General features: G+C 43.0%; 1 protein-coding gene across 1 annotated transcript in view; it reads left to right on the top strand.

The window, feature by feature from the left end:
- The first annotated feature begins 864 nt into the window (after positions 1-864).
- The window catches only part of ALK (ALK receptor tyrosine kinase), a 761,992-nt gene continuing 739,585 nt past the window's right edge, over positions 865-23,271 (top strand). The window contains exon 1 of the mRNA XM_062210172.1: positions 865-1,528. Coding sequence (XP_062066156.1) covers positions 865-1,528 — 664 coding nt within the window. The remainder of the gene's footprint in view (positions 1,529-23,271) is intronic.

The following is a 23,271-nucleotide window of genomic DNA, read 5'->3' as shown; positions in this document are numbered from 1 at the left end:
GCAGCGGCCGTAGCAGCTGGCACTTCCCGCCGCGGCGGTCCGGAGTGTCGCGGAGCACGGAGGCGCCTTCTGGCTGCCCTCTGGTCTCCTACCCCACGCCGCGGGCGCGGCCGAGGGGCGAGCAGAGGGCAGCGAAGCTTGGGGCTCTCCTGCCCTGAATGCTTTTCCCTTGGCTGCTGCCACCGGGGCCGCTCCGGTGCCTGCGAACTCCGCGCAGCCGAGGCGCGAGCGAGAGCGCGGGCGCTGCAAACTTGCGCGGCGGCAGCTGAGCCCCGCTCCGCAGCGCGGGCGCCGGGGCCAGCGCTTAACAAGTTCCGCGGTCAGCGCACGGCAAAGGCTTCCTGCGGCCGAGGGTCGCCTGGCCACGCGCTAGGAAGCAGCCCCCGCCCTCAACGTCGGCCCGTCTGCGCAGAGGAGCTCGGGGTCTGGGGCGCCGCCGGGAACGCAGGAGGCGGTCAGGACAGCGGCACCCTCTCGGAGCCGCTGTTCCCAGCCTGTGAAGTTGCGGACTGGAGGCCGCCCGAGAGCCGACCGACCCCGGCTCCGGCCGTGCGGGCAGCCTGGGACGGTACCCGTCGCCGCCAGCTCTGCCGTCGGAGCTGCTGGAGCTCTGGGGCGCGGCGAGCAGGGGGCATAGGGTCCCTGCCGTTGAGCCCCGCGTGCTTCGGAATCTCTGAACTCGCCCCAGACACCCAGCTGCGATTCACCCAGGCCCCTGTTCGCCTGCTTGCAGTCGGGGGAAAGCAGGAGAATCCCCAGAGGTCAGGTGGAAGGAGCCCTTCAGGACCTAGTACTGCGTGGGAAGAAGCGAAGGGCGAGCTGGGTCCTCGAGTGGGGGAGAGGGGCACTCAGCCCTCCGGCGGGATGCGAGCCATCGGGCTCCTGTGGCTGCTACCGCCGCTGCTCTCGGCGGCCGCCTCTAGCTCCGGGGCCGCAGTCGGCCAGCGCGCGGGCTCTCCGGCCGTGGGTCCGCCTCTGCAGCCCCGGGAGCCGCTCAGCTACTCGCGCCTACAGAGGAAGAGCCTGGCGGTGGACTTCGTGGTGCCCTCGCTCTTCCGCGTCTACGCCCGGGATCTGCTGCTGCCGCCGCCGCCGCCTCCGCCGTCCCCCCCGGAGCCAAGGGCTGGCCGGGCGGAGGAGCACGGATCGCTGGCCCTTGACTGCGCCCCGCTGCTCAGGCTGCTGGGACCGCCGCCTGGGGTGTCCTGGGCACCCGCGGCCCCGACGCTGTCCAGGGTGCTGAAGGGCGGCTCTGTGCGCAAGCTCCGGCGCGCCAAGCAGCTGGTGCTGGAGCTGGGAGAGGAGGCGATCCTGGAGGGCTGCCTGGGACCGCCCGAGGAGGCGGCCGCCGGGCTGCTCCAGTTCAACCTCAGCGAGCTGTTCAGCTGGTGGATTCGCCACGGCGAGGGGCGGCTGAGAGTCCGTCTGATGCCCGAGAAGAAGGCGTCGGAAGGGGGCCGAGAGGGAAGGCTGTCTGCGGCCATCCGCGCCTCCCAGCCACGCCTTCTCTTCCAGATCCTAGGCGCCGGTAAGCAGCTCCCGCCGAGCTTGTGTGTGTGTGTGTGTGGGGGGGGGTGTTGGAGTTCCAGTCACATCCATGTACAGCCAGTATTAACCAGCCCCCACCTCGGCCTCCTTTCCAAACCGCAGCTTCTGGTTCTCAGCCACCTTCCTCCTTCCCGGGGCCTCCCTCCCCAGTCAGGTTGCGTTTTCTTATTTCCTCCTGAGCGCAGTCACTCCACAAAGAGCTCTTTAACAACCAAGTTGGGAGAAAAGTTTCCTGTTCCTGGTGAAATGCCGCCTTCTACCACTTATACGCGGCCCCTGCCAAAATTGGGTGTCCTTCCTCCTGGGCCTCTGGGGTCATTGCAATGCCCCTGTTACTTCTAAGTTCTAACTTCGCTGTAGACTAAACATCACTTCCCTTCTCCCTTCCCCTCATTCCTCTTCCTGGCAGTTAGGGAATCTGGTACATGTTCTCTGGGAATATAGAGATCCCCATCACTTTGCTGAATCCCATGCCCCCTCCCCAGGGCATCTCTACCCCCAACTGTTGGCTTGCCCAGGTCCCGCCTCTTTATTAATTCATTCTGCCACCCATTCCTACCTCTCAGACTCTCATTCTTCCTCTGGGATGGGGTTGGGAGAGCCCCCAGAGGAAGGGGGATGAGAGGGTGGTGTGGAGAGGAAGGAAAGTTGCCAGGATGGTCATGCCATGGGGAAGTCACTGTCAAGCCAGGGAAAATCAATAGCTGGTGTCCCTGCCTTCCTTTTCCTCCTCCCATTTTCCCTCTGATGTCTGCAGCAGCCGCGCTCAGTGTTAAGGTGAGAGTCTCTGGCAGGCCTGCCTCTCTGCAGATCTCCCTGCTGGAGACTCCTGAAATAAGGTTTCAGTTTCTTTTACTCCTTCATTCCTTCCTACATTCATTGTGTGTGTGGTATGGTGTGTGTGTGTGTGTGTGTGTGTGTAGGCACTTATTTCTAACTCTTTCCAGAGAATCCTTTGACTGTAAAACCAGATGGTTTTGAATGGATGTTTCCCTTGTATGACTACTTGTGAATAAAATATACAGTGTAAAATGAATGAAAAAAGCACAGAAAAGAAATCGTGCTTTTTTAAAGCCTACACTAATTCCATTGAGCATACCCAGCTTATTTTCTATCACTCTCATCGTCAAAAATAAATGAAGTTCTTATGCTTCACTGGTTACTATGTCTGCTATTAATTGGATGGAAAGCATGGGGGAAAAGCCTATTGTAGAGCTATAAGTATCTCTCATGGCTGTCCCAACATGCATATATTCCCCTACACTGAGTTCTCTCGAGTAATGGGGAAATTCAAAGCTGGAGCTTCCTAGTCATTGCACAGAAAACATATGGGTATGGAATCCCCAAGGAAAACAGTGTGGGTGTGTATCTCAGCATTAGCATGAGTGGCACTGGCGCCTAAAATGACCCCTTGTGTTCAATGCTGGAATTTATTCAGTCCATAGTAACAGAATCTGATGAGTTCGGTGGTTGCCTTCTGTGAACTGAGATGGGAGATGGATATGGTTGTCCCACCACAGATACTTTTGTAAAGAACAGCTGGGCTTTAATGTCATCTTGGCTTCTGTTGTTTATCCATGCAGCATTCTATTTCCGTGCTCAATGTTTATGTAGTGAATATAAAAGTGATTTGTTTGGAAATGTGTATTTTCTACCACTTTCACATCTATGAGCACCTCTGGGGCTTCCCCATCACCTGTTCTTAAAAACTGTAACTCCCTCTGGTCTGTATGAACTGTTGTTGGATATTGGTGACAGGCAAAAGAGATCTCTTGTGTAACTGCAAATTTGTACACTGTAAACAGGCAAGTTTCATGAAGCTGTTAGTGAATGTCTGAATGTTCTATGCTTAATGTGTTTGGAGGAAGTACTCCAGTTCAGCCTTAGATAAGGAATTGAAGCTTCTGTGGGTTGTGGGTAGTGTAGCTTCATGTGGAGAGGAGTGTGCTCCAACAGCTGCTCTGGCTGTAGGGAAGTTCTGTGCACATCCTAAGTCCTCCCTCGGCAGCACAGCCCATTTGGCAGCTGGACCAAGTCCTTCTGCATCATTTGACATATCTAGCAACAAGGGTCTCAGGAAGAGCCAGGCTTCTGCCATTAAAAAACTAGAAATTTTGGCCAGGCATTTTTCAGCAGGATTGGGATCAAATGATTATTGATGGGATCAAGTAAGACACTAAGTGTAATTGGATGAGCTCCCTATGACCTCCAGAGAGGCAGCTTATTGAAAAGCACTTGGGGCCTTGTGGTGATCACACTTGGAACAGGATGGTCTTTCCTGTCTCTGTGGACATGTTGGCTGCAGTTAGGCAGCTGGCCATGCAGGACTAGCTTCTTACCTTACCACTGCCTCCTCCACCTAATTCAGGTAGTCCCCACTGCAGGTCTCTCGTGGAGTGGAAACACCCTGCCATATCATGTTCCATGTTTGGTGCAACATGTATCATTGTGGTTCCACTTATTTTCTTGTATGAAAATTCAAGCTTAGGTTCTGCCTTCTGGATTGATTTTGCTATTCATCATGTTTGGAGAAATTTTTTTTTCTTTTTATATAGGCTTTGATTTATAGAAAGGGCATTTGACTCTTTGACACAGGCTCTTCAATTATACAAAGGGAAAAAGGCACATCTCAGCTTACTTATTCTTGCTTCTACCAGAATGACCAGCAGACTGGTCTAGAGGAGCACCATCATGCTGGTGGGGTCTTTTGTGTGCAGGGGAAAAAGAAGGGATTGTTGTTCTGCCACCCCTTCTTATGAGAGTCCTGGAGCAGTCCATGTGTCTCAGACTGAAGATATCTTCCTAAGTCTGAGTAGGACCCTGGTGAGGGAATGGTAAAAATGGAAAAGAAGCTACTTAGAACAAAGCAAAACCTTTGTATTACTGTGGTTTAGGCTGTCTGCGAGGACAAAGGGATGTCTGTGATGCCTTGTAATGCATGGCATGCTTATGTTTTTGTGTATTGTTGTGAATTCATGAGTGGGGTCAGCCTTTCAAAGCACGGGGCAATTCCCCAGATCACCCGTTCATGGAGGAGGGCAGTTGCTGTGGCTGGTAATATGCCATCCTAGGACAGCCCAATTTGCAGAAAGGGTGTGTTTTGGAGACTGCCACACTGCCCACATCTCCAGTTTGTACCATGGAGATGTAAACATTTTGAGATCTGCTTCTGGCACCCCCAAGGCTGAGATCTATAGAATGATAACTTATGGGCAAGAGAGGGTCCTGTTTTCTTGCATACACACTTTCTCCATTCCAGTAAGGGGGATACATGACCTGGGACCTTGAGTGTGTCACAGAGAGGCCTGAACAATGTTGATTAGATTATGCAGTGCAATCCCCCTGACCCTTGAACTTGCATGTGTGTCAGGCCCTTCTCATTTCATTTCTGGAGAGAGGAAACTGGAGCTCCCAGAAGGGATATCAGTTATTGGAGGTGAATTGGGAGAGTTGGAACCAGTCCAGAGAAGAGCAGAGAGCTGATTTAAGAGTTGAAGGAACTGATTTATGATGAAAGATGAAAAGAATTAAATATATATGGCTGGGCTAAGTAGTGATGAAGGGAAAGCCATGGTAACAATCTGCAAATCTCTGGAGAGGGAGTGTGGCAGTGAAGGAGTGGAGTTATTTAGTGTGGCCCGTGGAAGTAATAGGATGAGACTTGCAGAAGGAAACTTCAGGTTTGATATCAAGGATCCTTATTTTTCTGAAATTGATAGTCCTCTGACTATGGGATGCAATTCCAACAGAGCAGGGAGTCAGGTGAGATGTGGGGCAGACAAGCTGCAGCATTCATAATTAATTGGTTCTGTATTTTCAGATGTTGAGAAGCCACAACAGGCTTAGAGCCAGGATGGGGAATGGCAGTAGGAATGTATCTCTTGGTATCTAATTCATAAGAGCCTTTGGGCAATAATGTTTCTGGGGGAAAAGAAAAGAATTGCATAAATGTCTTTGAAGTTGGTAGGAGGCACTTAGAAGAGGAGTGTTAGAAACTATTTTGGAATTATTGGGTTTATTCTTTTCTATACCTAGACCAAACACAGAGTATTTCTCTGGGGTACAATCTGGATATCCAATGAGGGCAGGCACACTCAGAAGAGAATGATATATTCAAGACAGGTGTGTGTGTGTGTGTATGTGTGTGTGATGGCATGATCAACAAAGAAGGTGACCTGGACCTTGAGAAGATTAGATCAATTCTAGATTTGGTGAATTCTGACTGGCCACTTGAAAACCCTTTGAAATGTTGAGGGGGAATATATATATATTTGGGAGATGAGTTTCATCCAAGTTCAATTCAATATTTCACGAATTTATAAAACAGAGAGAAAACCCATGAGAGGTTTGGGTGTGGGAGGAGACTATTGCAGTATTAGCAGTGGATACCTTTTTAAGGAAGCTGGTCTGCTGAAGGTCCAGAGGGTCTGGCCTGTGCATGGGAAAAGAAGAGAGAGAGGACTGGGTCAGCAGGAGCTACAACACACTGCCACTTTTGGGTTTACTGCCTGATAACCTCACTTTATTGGAATTTGCCCAGCCTGACCCATAGAGGAAATCTTGCCTCCTTTTATAACATTATAAATGTCCAGTTGAATGGGACCTTATAATTTATAAATCATTTTCCCATTTATTATTTTTTAATCAATTTTACAGTAGCAAGTACTTGCTTTACTTTATAAATGGAGCTGCTGGAATCCAGACATTGGGGAACATTTTTTCAAGGTCATACAGATGCAAAGTTGTAGACCTGGAAAGTTTCATGTATGTGTTCAGAGGTTATGACATGACAGATGCTGTGCTAGTTACTGACTAGAACCATGATTATCCTTGCCTTCAAGTCAAAACTTATTCCACACTAGGGAATCATCTGAAGGTGCCGGTTATGAATATCCAAGCTGGGCAAATAGATGAAAGGTTTTACATCATCCTTGCTATAAGGTCATGCAACAGATATTTGGTGGACAATATCTATGCTTTAGAAAAGTTCTTTAAAATATTTTTATCAGAAAAATGAGTATTAATAAGAGTTTCTAAGTACTTATCAGTGATAGTATTCAAGATGTTGTAAGGGAGATTAAATTAGATGGTACATGTAAATCCTGAACGCAGAATCTGATGTGCTCCATCAATATGATGGCTTCTTTCTAGATGCCATAGCACTATAGCATTTGGTAATGCAGGTTGCACCCTCTGCAGCTATAAGGGATGCATATATATTTTAGTCTATCTGTGTGGTACCCCCACTGGAGTCGTACATTCCCTCTGTGTGGTCATGTATGGAAATTCTGGCAGGAGAAGTTCTGATGCTGTGGGTTTCCCAGGCAACTAACTTCTTATTCCAAAGAGATGAAAGATAGTGTGTTCAGTTTTTTATTATTACAACAAAATACCAAGAAAACTAACTCTGTAAAGAGGAAAAATTTATTTAGCTTATGGTTTTGGAGACTCAGGATCAAGATTGGGTGACCCTATTGGTTTTGCCTAGGATAAGGATAGAAGTGATGGAGCATGGAGTGTGGGTGGAGGAAGAATCACGTGTGAGCTAGGAAGCAGAGAGAGGGCTGAGCTGACTGAAGCTTTTATAACCAACCCTCTCACAAAAACTAGCTTCCGAGGGCATGCCCCCAATGACCCAAGGACCTTCCCCTAAGCCCACCACCCATGATAGGATTAAGTTTCCACCTTGTTGGTACAATTGACTTCTGGCCTTGTGGTTTAAACATCTGCCTGAGTTTGGGGGCCAAATCCTGTTCAAACCCTAGCAGACGGGATCCATGGAAAATAAGGAAAGAAGCCATTGTGGTGATTGCTATATCTCACTGTAGAAAGCCTTTTTCCCCAAAACGGTGGCAGAGAAGGGAAATGGAGGTGTTGAATTTGCTTCATTTCCATCAGCCTTTATCCTCTTGTAGGTCTTTTGATCTTGGATTCAGCCTGGAGAATCAAGCAGAGTGTTCACAATCCAGTTCATTGTTTTCTACAGGAAGGAGCGAAGCCTTAACCTTTGAAAGTAAGAGTTCTAATATTGGGGGAGAACAAGATGGAGATGTTACAGAAAAGTAGTTTTTAGATGGTGGATCTTCCTTTTTTTTTTCTTTTTGAAGGAAAGTTGGTATTTATTTGTAAAGTGCAGAGCAAAGAGTTGGGCAGGTATTTCTTAATTCCCAGGCTCCCAGAGGGGTTAGGAGTAAGCTTCTTCTTCTTCTTCTTCTTCTTCTTCTTCGTCTTCGTCTTCGTCTTCATCGTCGTCGTCGTCGTCGTTTTCTTCTTCTTCTTCTTTTTTAGTTTTTATTTAATGAACTCATTTTTTCGTAGATACAATTTTAGGAATATGGTGATTCTTTCGCCCACACCCGCCACCCCCTCCCCAGGTCCCATCCCACCTCCCTCACCCTCTCCCATCTCCTTCTTCATTATGGTTCATTTTAGTATGACTTTATATATGGAGGACCAACTCCATGCTAAGCATAGACTTAAACAATTTTCACCCACGCACACACACAACATATGGAGTACAGTTTGGGGAGAAAATTGGCTATTGATTATTATATTACAATTCATTAGGGACAGAGGTCCTACATGGGGACCAAGTACACAGTGACTACTATTGGTCCTTTAACAATTAACACTTTTTTATGACACCAGTGAGATGGTGGATCTTTCTTAACTGACAGACATCTGTCCAGTTCAGGCCCTTCCACCCCAGAGAGATGCTGGACCATTGGCCACTTAGAATAATGCTTTTAAGATATACCTGTGTTGCCATATGGGTCAGTTGTTTCTTTCTTTTTATTGCTGAATAGAATTCCATTATATGCATGTACAACAATTTGTGTACCCAATAACCAGTTGGTGGACATTTTCAGTTGAGTCTCTCTGGAAGAAAGCTCCTGTGCACATTTTGTGTACAAGTAGTTTTAAGGGTCTGTGTTGTCGATTCTTTTAATCCATTATAGAATTGATGAAGTATATGGTGAATGTGTATTTGCTTCACTTTAGAAAAAACTTTTTCAAAGTGGTTGTATCTCTTTACATTTCTACCAGTAATGTATGTAAGTACCATTTGTTCTGTTCATACATTCTGGAGAATATCTGATATTGTCAACATATGGTGTTATCTTCCTGAGATTTTTAAAATTTATACTTCTTTTTTATTGAATATCTAATGTTGCATAGGAAAATCACCCCAAAAGTTAGTGGCTCAACATAGGAATTGATTGTCTTTCATTGTTTGTATGAGCTAGGAATTTGGGAACAGCTTGGCTGGGTGATTTTGCTGAGTCTTTCATGAGGTTGCAGTCAGATAGCAGACAAGGCTGAAGACATTAAAAGCTTGGCTGAGGCTGCAGGATGCACTTACAAGGTGTGACAAGTGGGGATGGCCAGCAAGCTGGTGCTGGCCACTGGTGGGAGGCCTCTGTTCTCCTAGAGGGAGTCCTCTCCCCAAGGCTCTTTCAATGTCCTCATGATTTGCTTCCTGGCATCCCTTAGACAGAGCATCTATTGAGAGCATGGTATGGTCTTTCTTCTTTGTTTTGTAGATGTGATGAATTTTATTGCCTAGATTTCAAATATTGAATTAGTGCTACATTGCTGCATAAATCCCACATGAGCATTAGCTATTATTCTTTCCACATATTGCTGGTCAGTTCCTTAATATGTTAGTGAGGATTTCTGCATTTAAGTTCATGAAGATTATTTCCTTTTTTGCCTGGTTTTAGGGCCCAGAAAATAAAACAAAATGGGAAATTTTTTCTCCACTTGTCTTTTTTTCTGGAAGAGAATTGGAAATTTTTGCTTCTGGAATCTTTGTTAAGTAGAATTTACCATTTTGGCCTAGTGTATGTGTTTTTTGTTGAATGGTTTTCAGTTATTAATTATATTTATTTAATGATGATTGTAGGATTGTGTGTTATATGTTTCTTTTTGAGTGAACTTTAGAAGGCTGTATCTTTTAAGAAATTGGTTCATTTCATCAAAGTTGTATGCTAATGGAAGTTAAGTTGCTCATACTATTCTTTTGCTGTTTTATGTCTGTAGGGTCAGTAGTCATTCCCCTCTTTCATAGTTTATATTGTTGATTTGTATCATTTCCATTTTTTCTTTGTGGTCATTCTGGCCATAAGTTGACCAATTTTATTGACATTTTTAAAAGTGCCAGTGTCTGGTGATGTTTTCCTCAATTATTTTTCTTTTTCAGTTTCATTGATTGCTACTCTTACTTTATTATCTTTCCTTCATTTATTTTGTCTTAGATTTAAGTTGCTCTTCTGTTCCTAGTTTTTAAAGGTGCAAATTTTAGATCATTGAGACTCTTCTTATTTTCTAATATAAGCACATATAATACTATAAATTTCCTGTAACAACTATATTAGCTGTATCCCACAAATTTCATTATGTTGTATTTTTATTTTCATTCACTTTAAAGTATTTTCTAATTTTCCTTTTGAGTTTCCTCTTTGACCCATGGTTTATTTGTAAGTGTGTTGTTTTTTCAAACATATTGGGGTTTTTAAAGTTATCTTTCTTTCATGTATTTCTAGTGTATTTTGATATGCTATGAGAACATACTTGGTTTGATTTCACTTATTTAAAATTCGCTAAAGTTTGTTTTATGGCCAAGCTAGACTCTGGTCTATCTTATTGAATATCCCGTGTGCCTTTAAAAGTGCGTGCATTCTGCTGTTGCTGGGTGGAGTGTTCAATTAGTGTCAGTGTGGTTAATTTGATTAATAGCATGGTTCAGGTCTTTTGTTTCCTTACTGATTTCCTGTCTTTCATATGGATTACAAACAGAAGTGCAAGTGTGTCTAAGTTTCTGTTTGTCTCTTTCTCTTCGTGTATTAGGAGGCTGTCTTATTACATACACACACATTTAAGTCTTATTGATGATCTGACTCTTCACATGATTCAATATTACTTCTTATCCCATGTGACATTCTTAACTTGAAGTTTACTTTGCATGATATTAATATAGCGACTCCAGCTCTTTATGTTAGTGCTTATATGGCATGTTTGTTTAATTATTTTACGTTTAATCTATTTAGATTGAATTTTTTGAAGAAAGTATATGGTAGTATCGTGTGTTTTTAAAAACAATCTGCTTTTTACTTGATATAGAAAGGGTGCTTGTGCTTAATGTTATAATGAATTTGTTTATATGTATGTCTGTCATTTATTTGTCCTCCTGTTTTTTGTTCTACTCTTGTCGTTTTACTGAAATTTGGGGGGTTATTTGAATAGGCTTTTAGTATATATATATACATATGTATATATGCACACACACACATATATAATAGCATATAGTTTATATTTTACCTTCACATTCTACCTAAAGTTATTTTACCATTTCAAGTGAAACATAGAAGTCTTAAAACCTTTTGTCACTTTACTCTTTTTTAAAAAATTTATTTATTTATTTATTTTTATGTATTTGAAAGGCAGAGCAACAGAGAGAGTGGGGCAGAGGGAGGAGAGAGAGAAAGCAAGAATATGTATCTGCTGGTTTACTCCCCAAATGACCACAACAGCTGGGTATGGACCAGGCTGAAGCCAGGAGCCAGGAACTCTGTCCATCCAGGTCTCCCACATGGGTGGCAGGGAACCAACTACTTGGTCCATCTTCCATTGCCTTCCCAAGTGCATTAGTAGGAAGCTGGATCTGAAGTAAAGTAGCTGGGACTCAAATTGGTGCTCCTATGGAGGTTGCTGGCATTGAAAGTGGTTGCTTCATCGAAGGAAGACCTTTCTCTCTGTCTCTCTTTCTCACTATCTAACTCTATCTGTCATATAAAAAAAAAAAAAAAGTGGTTGCTTAACCCACTGCACCACAACACTGGACCCTGGTCCCTTTACTCTCGTCTCTTCTGCTATCTTGTCATATATATTATATCTATATAATTAAAATCTCTGCTAGTTTTTGTAATTCTTTTTGTTTCCGAAGTCATACATGTTTTAAATGTCCTAGGAGAAAAATGATCTTTTATATTTACCCACGTGTACCATTTCTCTTGCTCTTCCTTCTTTCCAAAAGTTCCATTCCCCCCCCCCCTTTTTTTTTTTTCATTTTCCTTAAGCCTAAGGAACTTCCTTTTGTGATTCTTTTAGAATGAGATCACTGATAACAGATTCTCTTAGTTTTTTCTTTATCCAAGAATGTCTTTATTTTGTCTTATTTCTGAGGGATATTTTTCCTGGGCACAGATTCCTGGATTGACAGTTCTTTTATTTCTACACATATGTGTGTTGTTCTTCTGTCCTTTGTAATTTCTGATGTGCTGTCTGCTGTTACGCTGTTGATCCCATTTATATTTGCTTTTAAGATTTTTTCTTATTCTTTGATTTTCCAGAAACTTTATTATAATGGATCTGCTCATGTCTTTATCTGATTTTATTCTGTTTGAATGTTTTTGAGATTCTTGAATCTGTATCAGATTTGGGGATATTTTAGACTTTGTTTTATTTTTTATCAACTTCTTCCTCTTCCTCCACCACCTCCTCTTCTCCTTCTCCCTCCTCTTCTCCTTCTCCAACTCTTCCTCATCCCACTTCAACTTCATCTATTTTTCCTTCACTGAGACTTCTCTTAGAGTACCAGCAGAACTCGTATTCCCTTGAGGCACCACTAATTTTTTTTTCCATTTTTTTCTCTTTGTCTGAAAATTGGACAATCTCTATGATCAATCTCCAAATTTATTGCCCTTTTCCACTGTTATCACCATTACTATAATTATTTATTTTTGATAATGTGTTTTTTCAGTTTAAATTTTCTGATTTTAAAAATAATTTCTTCTTCTCTCCTGAGAACTATCTTTGCATCCTTCTTCTCCAGTGTTTACTTTTACCTCCTGGAGCGCAGTTACAGTGGCTTCTTTAAAGTCTTTGATAATTTCAGCATCTGCAACATCTTGTTACTGGCGTCTGTTCATTCTGTTTGCCCTTAGGAAGTGATCACTTTCTTATTTTTGTTCCATGTTGGTAACTTTAGATTGTAGGCTGAAAAGTTTGAATATTATGTTCTGTGGTTTGAGACTTCGGTATGGTTTAAGCCTTTGTTTTGTTCTTAGAGCCCTTATTTTGCTGCTTTGAGTCTGTCCCACATGTGCCACACAGAGGTGAATTGGAACTCTGGGCCAATTTCTTACAGGGTGGGGAACCTTTTTTCTGCCAAAGGCCATTTGGATATTTATAACATAATTTGCAGGCCATGTAAAATTGTCATATAGATTTATTGAATTTCAAGTCCCAACTGTGGTTACTTTGGCAGAGCCAGACCAAATGACTTTGTAGGCCTTATAAGACCCCCAGGTCACTGAACATTCTCCCCCCGATAGAGAATCCCTTCTCCAGCTGTCTTCTCTTTAGGATTCTCCTTAAACTCAGGCTTCCTGCAATGAGGCTTGCCCTTGCAAATTACCATTGCCCATGTCTTCACCATCCTTTTTTCCCCTTTCTTTTTTAAAGTCAGAGTTACAGAGAGAGAGAGAGAGAGAGAGAGAGAGAGAGAGAGAGATGTCTCCTATTTCGTGGTTAACTCTCCAGATGGCCAAAACAGCCAGGGCTGGGCCAGGCCAAAGCCAGGAGCTAGGAGCTTCTTCTGGGTCTCCCATGTGAGTGGTAGGGGCCTAGGCACTTGGGCCGTCCTCTGCTGCTTTTCCCAGGCTACGAGCAGGGAGCTGGATCAGAAGTGGAGTATCCAGGACATGAATCAGTACATATATGGGATGCTGGCATTTCAGACAGTGGTTTTATCCACTATATCACACTGCTGGCCCCTGACCTCATCATAAAGACAAAACAAAACAGGGGTTTCCTCCATATTTTTTAGTCTACACATCCCCCTTCTCAGTCTCCTGGCTTGAAAGATGTGGTTTATATCAGGATTTCTATTAAGAGTTTTGGTTGCTGACATACTGGTGAACCCTCAGCCTGATGAGATGAAAAGGAAGAAGAAGAAACAAACAGAGACTTCCTTCCACACTCATTGAGTTATAAGACTCCCTTCCCTGGCCTTTTGGTCAGAAAGAAAGGGTTTTTCTGGGCATTTAACTGTCCACGGCACCCCCACAATTTGGTGAGTGCTTGCATTTGGCTCAGATGGAATACTACACAGTGTTAAAAAAAAGAAAATCCTGTCTTTTGCAACAAAATGGATGCAACTGGAAACCATTATATTTATTGAAATAAGCCAGTCCCCAAAAGACAAATACCATATGTTTTACCTGATATGTGGTAACTTATTAATAGAGTACCTAAAAGGTAATTTATAGGAGTGAAATTGACCTTTTTAGATTCCATGCTTGTCCCCACTGTTGTTTTTTTTTTTTTTCCTCCTTCTTCTTCTTCATACTATCTGCTGAACTCTTTACTTAGTGTAGGGTTAATCTTAAAGTACCACTATATTCTTGAATCTGTATATATGAAATACATGAAAGTTGTATACTTAGATAAAATTTTTTAAAAAAGAAAAAACTCACCTCCAGCTGGCTTGCTTCTCCAAGTTTATGCTATCTTCCTTAGTTTTATCTACTTTTCAGTTTCTAATAGCCATTTTTTTCGTATTTTGTCTAGAGTTTTAGATTACAAACAGCAGGATAAACAGAATTTAGTGGATTTAATTCCATCTTGGCTACATTGGCAGTCCCTCCTTCCTTTGCTGCATCTAAGTCTCATCCATGCATAGTTGTTTTTTTTTTTTTTCAAAATACGCATTTTCCAAGAACTTTTGAAAGATCCACCCTTACATGGATTTCAAAGTTTTTGCATGAAAATAAATTTATCGCTGGCGCTGCGGCTCAATAGGCTAATCCTCTGCCTGCAGTGCCAACATACCGGGTTCTAGTCCCAGTTGAGGCACCGGATTCTGTCCCGGTTGCTCCTCTTCCAGTCCAGCTCTCTGCTGTGGCCCAGGAGGGCAGTGGAGGATGGCCCAAGTCCTTGGGCCCTGCACCCACATGGGAGACCAGGAGAAGCACCTGGCTCCTGGCTTCAGATAAGCGCGCCAGCCGCAGTGGCCATTGCGGGGTGAACCAACGTAAAAGGAAGACCTTTCTCTCTGTCTCTCTCTCTCACTGTCCACTCTGCCTGTCAAAAATAAATAAATAAATAAATAAAATTATCTTTTAATTACATTTCCCATGAACTTCTTGAAGTACCCTTGAAGGTCACATTTTTCTGGTTCTTTGCATATCTGGTAATTTTGTATGGGGTATTGTACATTTTGTGTATTACATTATTGAATATGTAGATTTTGTTGTCTTCTTTTAAAGACTGTAAAATTTTATTTGACAGTTAATGTGCTTGTCTATCAAATTGATAAGTTCAAGGACTATTATCAAGCTTTGTAAGAGGGAATTTGGAGAAGCCTTTATCCTATGGTTAGTTTAGGTTTATTGTTAAGGTTTGGCCTGTCTGGAGTCTCCACTGAATGATTCAGGTGTTCAGTGAGGTCTCCCCACTCTGATTATTAATCTACCCCTGTGTGAGCTGTAGAAGGTCAGGTACAGTTGCTTGGTAAAGACTCTGCTCAGTCTTGTGGAATCCCACCTATGGATGCACAACCTGGTATTCAGCCAGTGATTCAAAGTATCCCCTATGCAAGTTTATGGCAGATTGTCTCTCTCCCTCTCTTTCTCTCTTCCTCTCTTCTTCTCTTCCTCCCCCCCCCCCCCCTTCTCTGGTTTACTCCCTGGAAATTCAAGCTTTTTTTTTTTTTTTTTTTTTTGACAGGCAGAGTTAGCGAGAGAGAGAGAGAGAGAGAGAGAGACAGAGAGACAGAGAGAAAGGTCTTCCTTCTGTTGGTTTACCCCCCAGATGGCTGCTACAGCCGGCGTGCTGTGCAGATCTGAAGCCAGGAGCCAGGTGCTTCCTCCTGGTCTCCCATGCGGGTGCAGGGGCCCAAGCACTTGGGCCATCTTCCACTGGCTTCCTGGGCCACAGCAGAGAGCTGGACTGGAAGAGGGGCAACCGGGACAGAATCTGGCCCCCCGACCGGTACTAGAACCTGGGGTGCCGGCACCGTAGGTGGAGGATTAGTCTAGTTAGCCACGGCGCCGGCCCAATTTAAGCTTCTTCAGTATCCCAGCCCTCAATTTGTTATCTCTGGTCTGTGAGACCCCCTCACTCTGTATGGGTCCCTCCTTCCTGTGTAAAGAGTCTGGTATAGGCCTCCAGGCAAAATTCTGGGCATTGCTAGGTTCCAGCACATTTGCTTCTGGTTCTCTTAAGGATTACAGTCCTGTGCTGCTGATTATCCAATGACTGAAAATGTTTTTTCTCACATATTTTGTCCAGTTTTATAGCTATTTGTGGCAAAAGAGCTAATCTGGTGCTAGTTACTTCTTTGTGGCTGGGAGCCGGTATGATGGATTTTGAGATCATGATCATATTGGCCTGTTCCTGAGATTCCATATTGATCTGTATGGGAGGTGCCTACCAAAAAAGAATGAGACAAGGTAATCCTTTTCATAGATGTCCATGAGTTTGGAATTTTGCCTCAGGAAATGTTTACTTATTGTTCAATTTTTTTTTCTTCTGTTAACTGAGCACTTACTGAATTGACTGAAGTATAATCTCTTCCTTGTAGGATTAGTTCACAGACTAGTTGGGGAGAAAAGGCAAACAAGGCATGCTAAGGCATAACTCCAATAAAAGGCAGCTCTTGAATGCTAAACAAGTGGTGCAAGCGGGTGTGTTGGTTCATTGAAGGCTTGGGCAGTTATTCAGTGTCTCCAGATATCAACACGTTCTGTTAACACGTGGAACTCCTCCACTTGTTCAGTACATGATGACAGGGTGAAGTTCCTCCATAACCAGAAATTACAGCTCTGGAATTTTGGAAACAATCAATTTATTGCCTTTTGGCAGAGAGGTCAAGGATACTGGCCAAGAATGATGGTTTCCTTTGGGCCTGAGACAGACATTGAGTTAGAACAGCACTTCCAGAAAGAGGTGATTTGAGAATAGGATCTTGGAGGGAGTGCAACATTTTACCTGGAAGAGAGTAGGCCTTCCCATTTGGAGCAATAGCACAAAACAGTGCCCTGAAGGGGAACACCTGATTTGAGAGAGGGAAAGAGGAAAGAGAATGGAGGAGAAAGGAGAGAGAGAGAGACAGACAGACAGACAGACAGACACATAAGGTGCATGTGTGTAAGAAAGCAGGACTAGCCAGAACAGAGAGATCTGAAGTATATTGAAGGTTGAGGGAAAAGGCTGCTGGGTCAGATGCTATAAGTTAGTGGTAGAGTTGGCTTACTGAGTTTAGAATTTAGATTTTATGCTAAGTAATTAAGAAAGTATTTAGATTTTGAATGGGGAAGCTGTGTGTTGATTGCAAGTCAAATGCAGATTCTTTTGTATGCATTTTGGTAGTGAGTTTCCCTAGAGCACAGAGGATGGTGCTGGATTGGAATCCTAAGAGGCTATCAGGAACGAAAGCATCAGAGCTGGGCCAAGAGACACCCAGATACAAGAGTAACAAAGAAGGAGTCTGAGTCCAAGGCTTTGACCCAGGGTCTTACAGCCTTATGTTATTACTGAGAAGAAGACACTTGGGAGGAAGATCTGGGTTTGAGGGAGAGTGGTTGGCATGACAGTGACAATGGGGCATCCAGCTGTGGATGAGGTCATCTGGTTGGTATGTGCATGCAGATGTGGGCTGACACTGAACAGGTGAGAGATCGAGGCTGAAGATAAGGATATGGGATGTATACATGCACTTGGTGGCTTAATTCTTGAGATGTAGATGATTTATCCTGAGGAAGAAGAAAGAGGAAGGAAGGTCACATCTGAGATTTAGGGAAGTTCATAACTTGAATGAATCAATGACATCACCAGAAAGAACTTTCTAGCCAGAAGAAAGAGAGACCTCTGGATCATATGGCATCATGGATGCGAACCAGGGCCAGTGTTTCAAAGATGGAGTGGAAATGCCTTTGCATCTGGCCAAAAGCCATTCACCAAGCTGCATTACAGAAAGCAGCCCCAGTTGGAAAGAAGTTTAGAGAAAGTGCTGAGTGCTGAGGTGAACAAGAATAAAGTATCAGTGACGTTAGAGGGTCTGGCAGAGTGAAGAAACGATGTACTCAAGATAGCCGAAATGTCTTAATGCTGAAAATCTGGAGGGAAAAAGCCAAAGAGAAAGGAGACTTCAGGTATCAGAGAGAGGATAGCTGTGCAGCAAAGCTGCTCAGTCCATTCCTTGTAGACTGTTATTTGCTGTTCTGCCCCTACCTATCTGCTTTGGGAATCTCCTCTTAAAGTTCATTCCATCTCATTTAAAAATATTTCTGAAGAAAGATGTGGGGATCCTAGTTTTGTGAGACTTCCCTGTTCTTGCTGGACAGATCTGTTAGGAAAATATTTGATTGTGACTGAATTCCTCTCCTCTTTAACTTGCTCTTAATGATAACAGCTACCATTGAATAGCTTCATGCAAATTACTTTGCTTAATACCTTACCAAAACATGTTAAGTTTGATTTTAGTATTATCTCCATTTTCCACATAAAGAAACTCTGAGGCTCAGAGAAGTAATATGGCTAAAGTCACATAGCCAAATAAGGAAAGATCTAGCATTTGAATCCAAGCTTGTGTAACCCTACACCTGTAATTTCTGTGTCTTGTTGATCTGACTGTGGCTGTAGTTCTGCCTCCCAAGTATTGTCTTTCCTCTAGCATGTGGGCCCTTCCAGCGTTTGAAGTTAGGTAACCCATACCCCAGGATATTTCCTTCGGTCTCTTCCTTCTTTTCCTCCATTTTCTTTCATTTTTCTTTACTTTTTTAAAATATTAATTCAACAAGTAATGGTCAAGCAACTTCAGTATATCAGGCACTATGCTAGATGTTGCACAGAGAGCAATGAAGAGAGCAGATGGGCTTTGCCCTCCTGGGGTTTACAGCCTGGTAAGGAAGCATCTTCAATGCGCACATTAACAAATACAGAGGGTTGTGCATTGTTAACGAGGGAACATTCTGAGAAGAGCATTGCTGAGTGGTTTCCTGGCTGTGAGAACATCCTAGTGTGCACTTACACAAGCCTTGGTGATGCAGGTCAGTCCATGCGGCCTCCTCATGCAACTAAGAGATGTATAAACATGAGGTGTGCGAGGTTGTTGCCAATGTAACACTGCATGCTATTGTACTTTTTAATAAGTAGAAGGAATGCACTCTTAAGAACAATGAGAGTATAGTCTAGTAGATCAATAGGCCAGTAATGTAGTCACTTATTATCATTGTCAAGTATTACACATTGTATATAACTGTGTGTTCTGTGCTTTCATATGATTGGTATACAGATTTATTGACACCAGCATCATTGCAAACATGTGGCTATTGCATTGCACCGTGACAGAAGGAGAGCTAGGACATCACTAAGCAGTGAAACTTTTCAGCTCCTGTGGGACCACCATTGTTTATGAAGCCCAACATTACCAAAACACCATTATGACACACATGACGTGCTTGTGTAAGACATGATGGTGATCAATGTGAGGGAAACACATGGACACTGTTACTCCTAAAGTGTGGGTTTCAGAGCCCACTGTGTCTGCTGGTTTCTTCCCGACATCCTTTCCTCTTAAGGTATGGCCTTCGAGCACAGACAAGATTTTGCTGATGAGGTCTGACTCTCTGATCTGGAAATCTGATCTGCCATCGCACCCTACAGGTAGGAATGGATGGAACTGTGGGCAGGGAGGACTGAAAAGAAGAAAAACAGCTTCCTTCTCTGAGGCAAGAAGACACGTATGTGGAGGGTCAAGCAGAGACGAAGGGCAGAGTGGCCAGGCGGGGGCCCAGGTGGCCTCAGCCTGCTCCATGAAGTGTGACCTAAGGTCATGCTGAGTAGATCTTGAAGCCATGCACCCCCTTACATTCTAGGTGTAAGGCTCAGCCCCCTTGTGCCCCATATCTGCTTTCAGCTGCAGCCAAGAGGAAAGCACAGTTTTCCTAAACACCCATGTGTCCCTGTGGGCCGCTAAGGTGAGAAGCATGTTACAGGGAAGGTTCCTCCCCCTCAATCCCTCCCACACTCCTTTCTTGCACAGTGTTAGTCTCAATAGCATGATCTGGAAGATTCTGGATGGAGAGAAATGTCATGAAGCACAAACGCAGACTTGATACATCTGACCTTTCTTCTCCTCAGAACAATAAATGTCAAATAGCTTAAAATGACAGCCAGGATGGCTAGAGATTATTTATGTGCTTAAATATTTAGGAAGAAACATAGTTTAGACTTAAGTCTAATTTCCGTGAAGACTCTGACCTATGCGAATTGTGAGCACTTTTAAGAGACCATTGCAAGCCAATGTTTCCTGATGTTTGCATTCCAGAAAACAGAAAATGGAAAATAGAAAAGATGAATTTTCAGAATAAAAGTGGCAAAAGGCCCTTGATGGGTGATGAGAACGTTTGGTAATGTCAAGGATATATTTTACAGCATAAAATTGTTTTTGTGTCTTTTGTATCTGAGTGGTGTGGTGTGGTGACATCCAGAGAAAGATCCTACAATCCTTATGCCCTCCTTTGATTAAATACAAAGTATTTTATATGTGCCTGTATCATTTATCCCTATTTTACTGAAGCCAGTTTATTGTTAAAGCAGAAGAGAGAATTATCTTGCCCCAGCTGTGTAAATCCTGATAGAAGTCTAATCCTCCAGCCCCGACTGTAATTCTCTACTCAATGTCATATTCAGTTATCATCAGGAGTAGTGCCATCCTTTTCACAATGCAGGTGCTGAAAGGTGGGACTTTTGTTTTATTTTTTAAAGAAGTATTATCAAGAGCTAAATCACATACTTTTGAAAGGAGACAGTATTAGGGGCTGGTGTTGTGGCATAGTGGGTAAAGCTCTGCCTGCAATGCCAACATCCCATATGGGCACTGGTTCAAGTCCCAGCTGTTCCACTTCTGATTCAGTTCCCTCTAATGGCCTGAGAAAAGCAGTGGAAGATGCTCCAAGTGCTTGAGTCCCTGCCACCCACGTGGCAAACCTTGAAGAAGTTCCTGGCTCCTGGCTTCAGCTTGACCCAGACCCAGCCATTGCAGCCATCTGGGGAATGAACCAGTGATGGAAGATTGTGTGTGTGTGTGCACGCGCGTGCGCATGCAGGCTCATATGTGTGTGTGTGTGTCTTCTTCTCTCTGTAACTCTTTCAGATAAGTTAGTAAATCTAAAGAAATAGAATATGGAATCTGATGTTAGTTCTTCATTTCGTACCCAGCTCTAGAACTTACTAATTATAAGTTCTTTATTTTGAATATTTATTTAATTTATTTGATACACAGAATGACAGAGAGGGAAACACAGAATCTTCCATCCACTAGTTCCCTCACCAAATGGCTGGAATGTCTGGTGATGGACTGAGTCGAAGCCAGCAGCCCAGAACTCCCTCCTATTCTCCCACATGGGTGGCCGGGGCCCAAGTACTTGGGTTATCCTCTTCTGCTTTCCTAGACACATTAGCAGGGAGCCAGATGAGAAGCAGAGATCAGGATTTGAACCAGTGCTACAATATGGGATGCTGGCATCACAAGCAGCAGCTTAACCCAGTGCCCACAACGCCGGCTCCTAATTGTCAGTTCTTTAGCTGATAAAACAATAACTTAATTTTTCTACTCTTAGCATAATATCTAAATTAGAGATAATTTTAGTACTTGCATCATAGGGTTCTTATGAGAAGTAAATGGAATAATTTTAAAATAACTGTTGTACATCACTTGGCACATGGCTAAAGCACTGAGGTTACTATCTAGCATCTTCCGTTTCATCATTATAATTGTTATTAATAAAAGTGTTTCTCATCATTTTTGTGGCTTCTTTTCCAATTAATATTTTCTGGGCTCTAACTTCTCACAGTTTATCTAGTAGAAAATACAACTAAATAAATGAGGGCCTTGAAAGCAGTCTTTAGCTGTTGTAGACTAGGACATCATTTGAACACTAAACCTGTCTACTGTGTATTACCTAAGATTCCATATGTAAGCAACAAGTCTTATTTACCTTTTAATGTAGAAGGATTTTAATTAAATCATTAAGACTACTCTTATGCTATTTGTTATAAGATTTTCTACTTTCATAGTAGAAAAACTCATTTCAGTAATTAACTATGAAGTTTGAGAACTATCATACAAACTGAAGCAGGGGATGGAGAGGGGAAGGTTCTGGAGCAGGACTCTCGAGATTAGGTTTTCATTTTTGGTTATTCCTGAATTGTCCTGTTTGAACCTAAGCAAATCACCCAAACTTTTCAAGTCTTAGTTTCTGTAATATCAACTAAGTGAGTTCTAATCTCTGTCTCTTTCATATTAAGATTCTTTGATTCTACCCTATTTCCTGGGCTGAAGCTGAAGCATTGCTGGGGAGATAATGTTTCTATAAACAGTTGCAGGGTCAATTAGAATTTCACAGAGCATTGATAAGAAGTGATAGCCTCCTCTGATTCATATATAATTGGTAACTAGCAGATTATGATAAGAGCTGTTTACTTCTAACTAATACACTTTGGAGACTATGATAAGATTAAGAAAATTTATTCTCATTTCCGCCTCAAAGGAAAACTCCAAGTTATTTTGGTGCTTTTCTGGTTATAAAGCAAATCCACCCAAGCTGCTCCATTATAGTTTTCTATAATGTTTGAATCATTATAAACAGTCAGATACCAATTGTGTGGGCAGAGGCAAACAATAGATACATGAATGATTGCTAGATAAACAGATAGGCAGACTTATACATAAATGAATATCCACCTGCCTACCTACTTGCTTACATAAAAACTGTACTTTATTTCCTCTAATTGGATAGGGTTTATGGTAACATGGGGACTGAAAGAAAAGCAAGTATTTGACTATCTATTTCAGTATGCATGACAGAGTAGGTGCTCAGTAAACATTTGCCAAATCAGTGAAGGAAGGTACAAAGAGTGAGTGAGGGAGGTAAATATGGTATAAGAAAAGAGCTACTGGAGCAAGTCCTTTCCATCTTTAACAGTTCATGCCCCTGTGAACCCAACACTTCTTAATGGCTCATTGATTCTTTCCTTGACTTCAGTTCTTCATCCAACAAATAATCACACAGACCTCCTGGTATTCAGAACTATAGAGTAAAAACAATAGCTGTACAATGTGGCCTGTGACTTTAAGGAACATATCATTTAATAAGGAAGACCAAAAACATGCATTCTGGGAACAGAAGTTAGAGATTCAAGATTTGGCAAAAGCATCAGTTAGTTCATGATCTTCATTTAAACTCTGAGTCCCAGTGAAGTGCAGCTGATGAGAAGATCTAAGATTATATATGCAGGATAACACACCATAAAATCAAAAGTGCTGTAAGCATTACACCAGCTAGTTCATCACAAATAATACGAGATGGTGTGGACTTCAGGGCTAAGTATCTTCAGGGCTAAGTGAGTAAGAGGGCTCAGTAGAATTTTCTGGATGGGGCTGAGTCTTGTTGAGTACTGAAGGCTTTGGAAAGTGTTGGGATAAAAGAATAGCATTCCAGATGGCAGCATGGAGCATGGTCCTGGGGGGGGGGGGAGGGAAGAGTAAGATCAGTTAAATTAAATCAACTAGTCTTTGTTGAGTACCATACTTTGCTGTTCCCTCTCTAGAGAAGAGGTTTTGTATCTGTAAGAACTGTTGGGTATGCAGAGGTTGGTTCAGGACCTGGACAGCAAGCGGGGGTGGGAGTGGGGGTGGAGGGAGGTGGTGGTTAT

This window comes from Lepus europaeus, chromosome 13, assembly GCF_033115175.1.
Source record: "Lepus europaeus isolate LE1 chromosome 13, mLepTim1.pri, whole genome shotgun sequence".
Classification (NCBI taxonomy): domain Eukaryota; kingdom Metazoa; phylum Chordata; class Mammalia; order Lagomorpha; family Leporidae; genus Lepus; species Lepus europaeus.
This window is presented reverse-complemented; position numbering and strand designations above follow the sequence as displayed.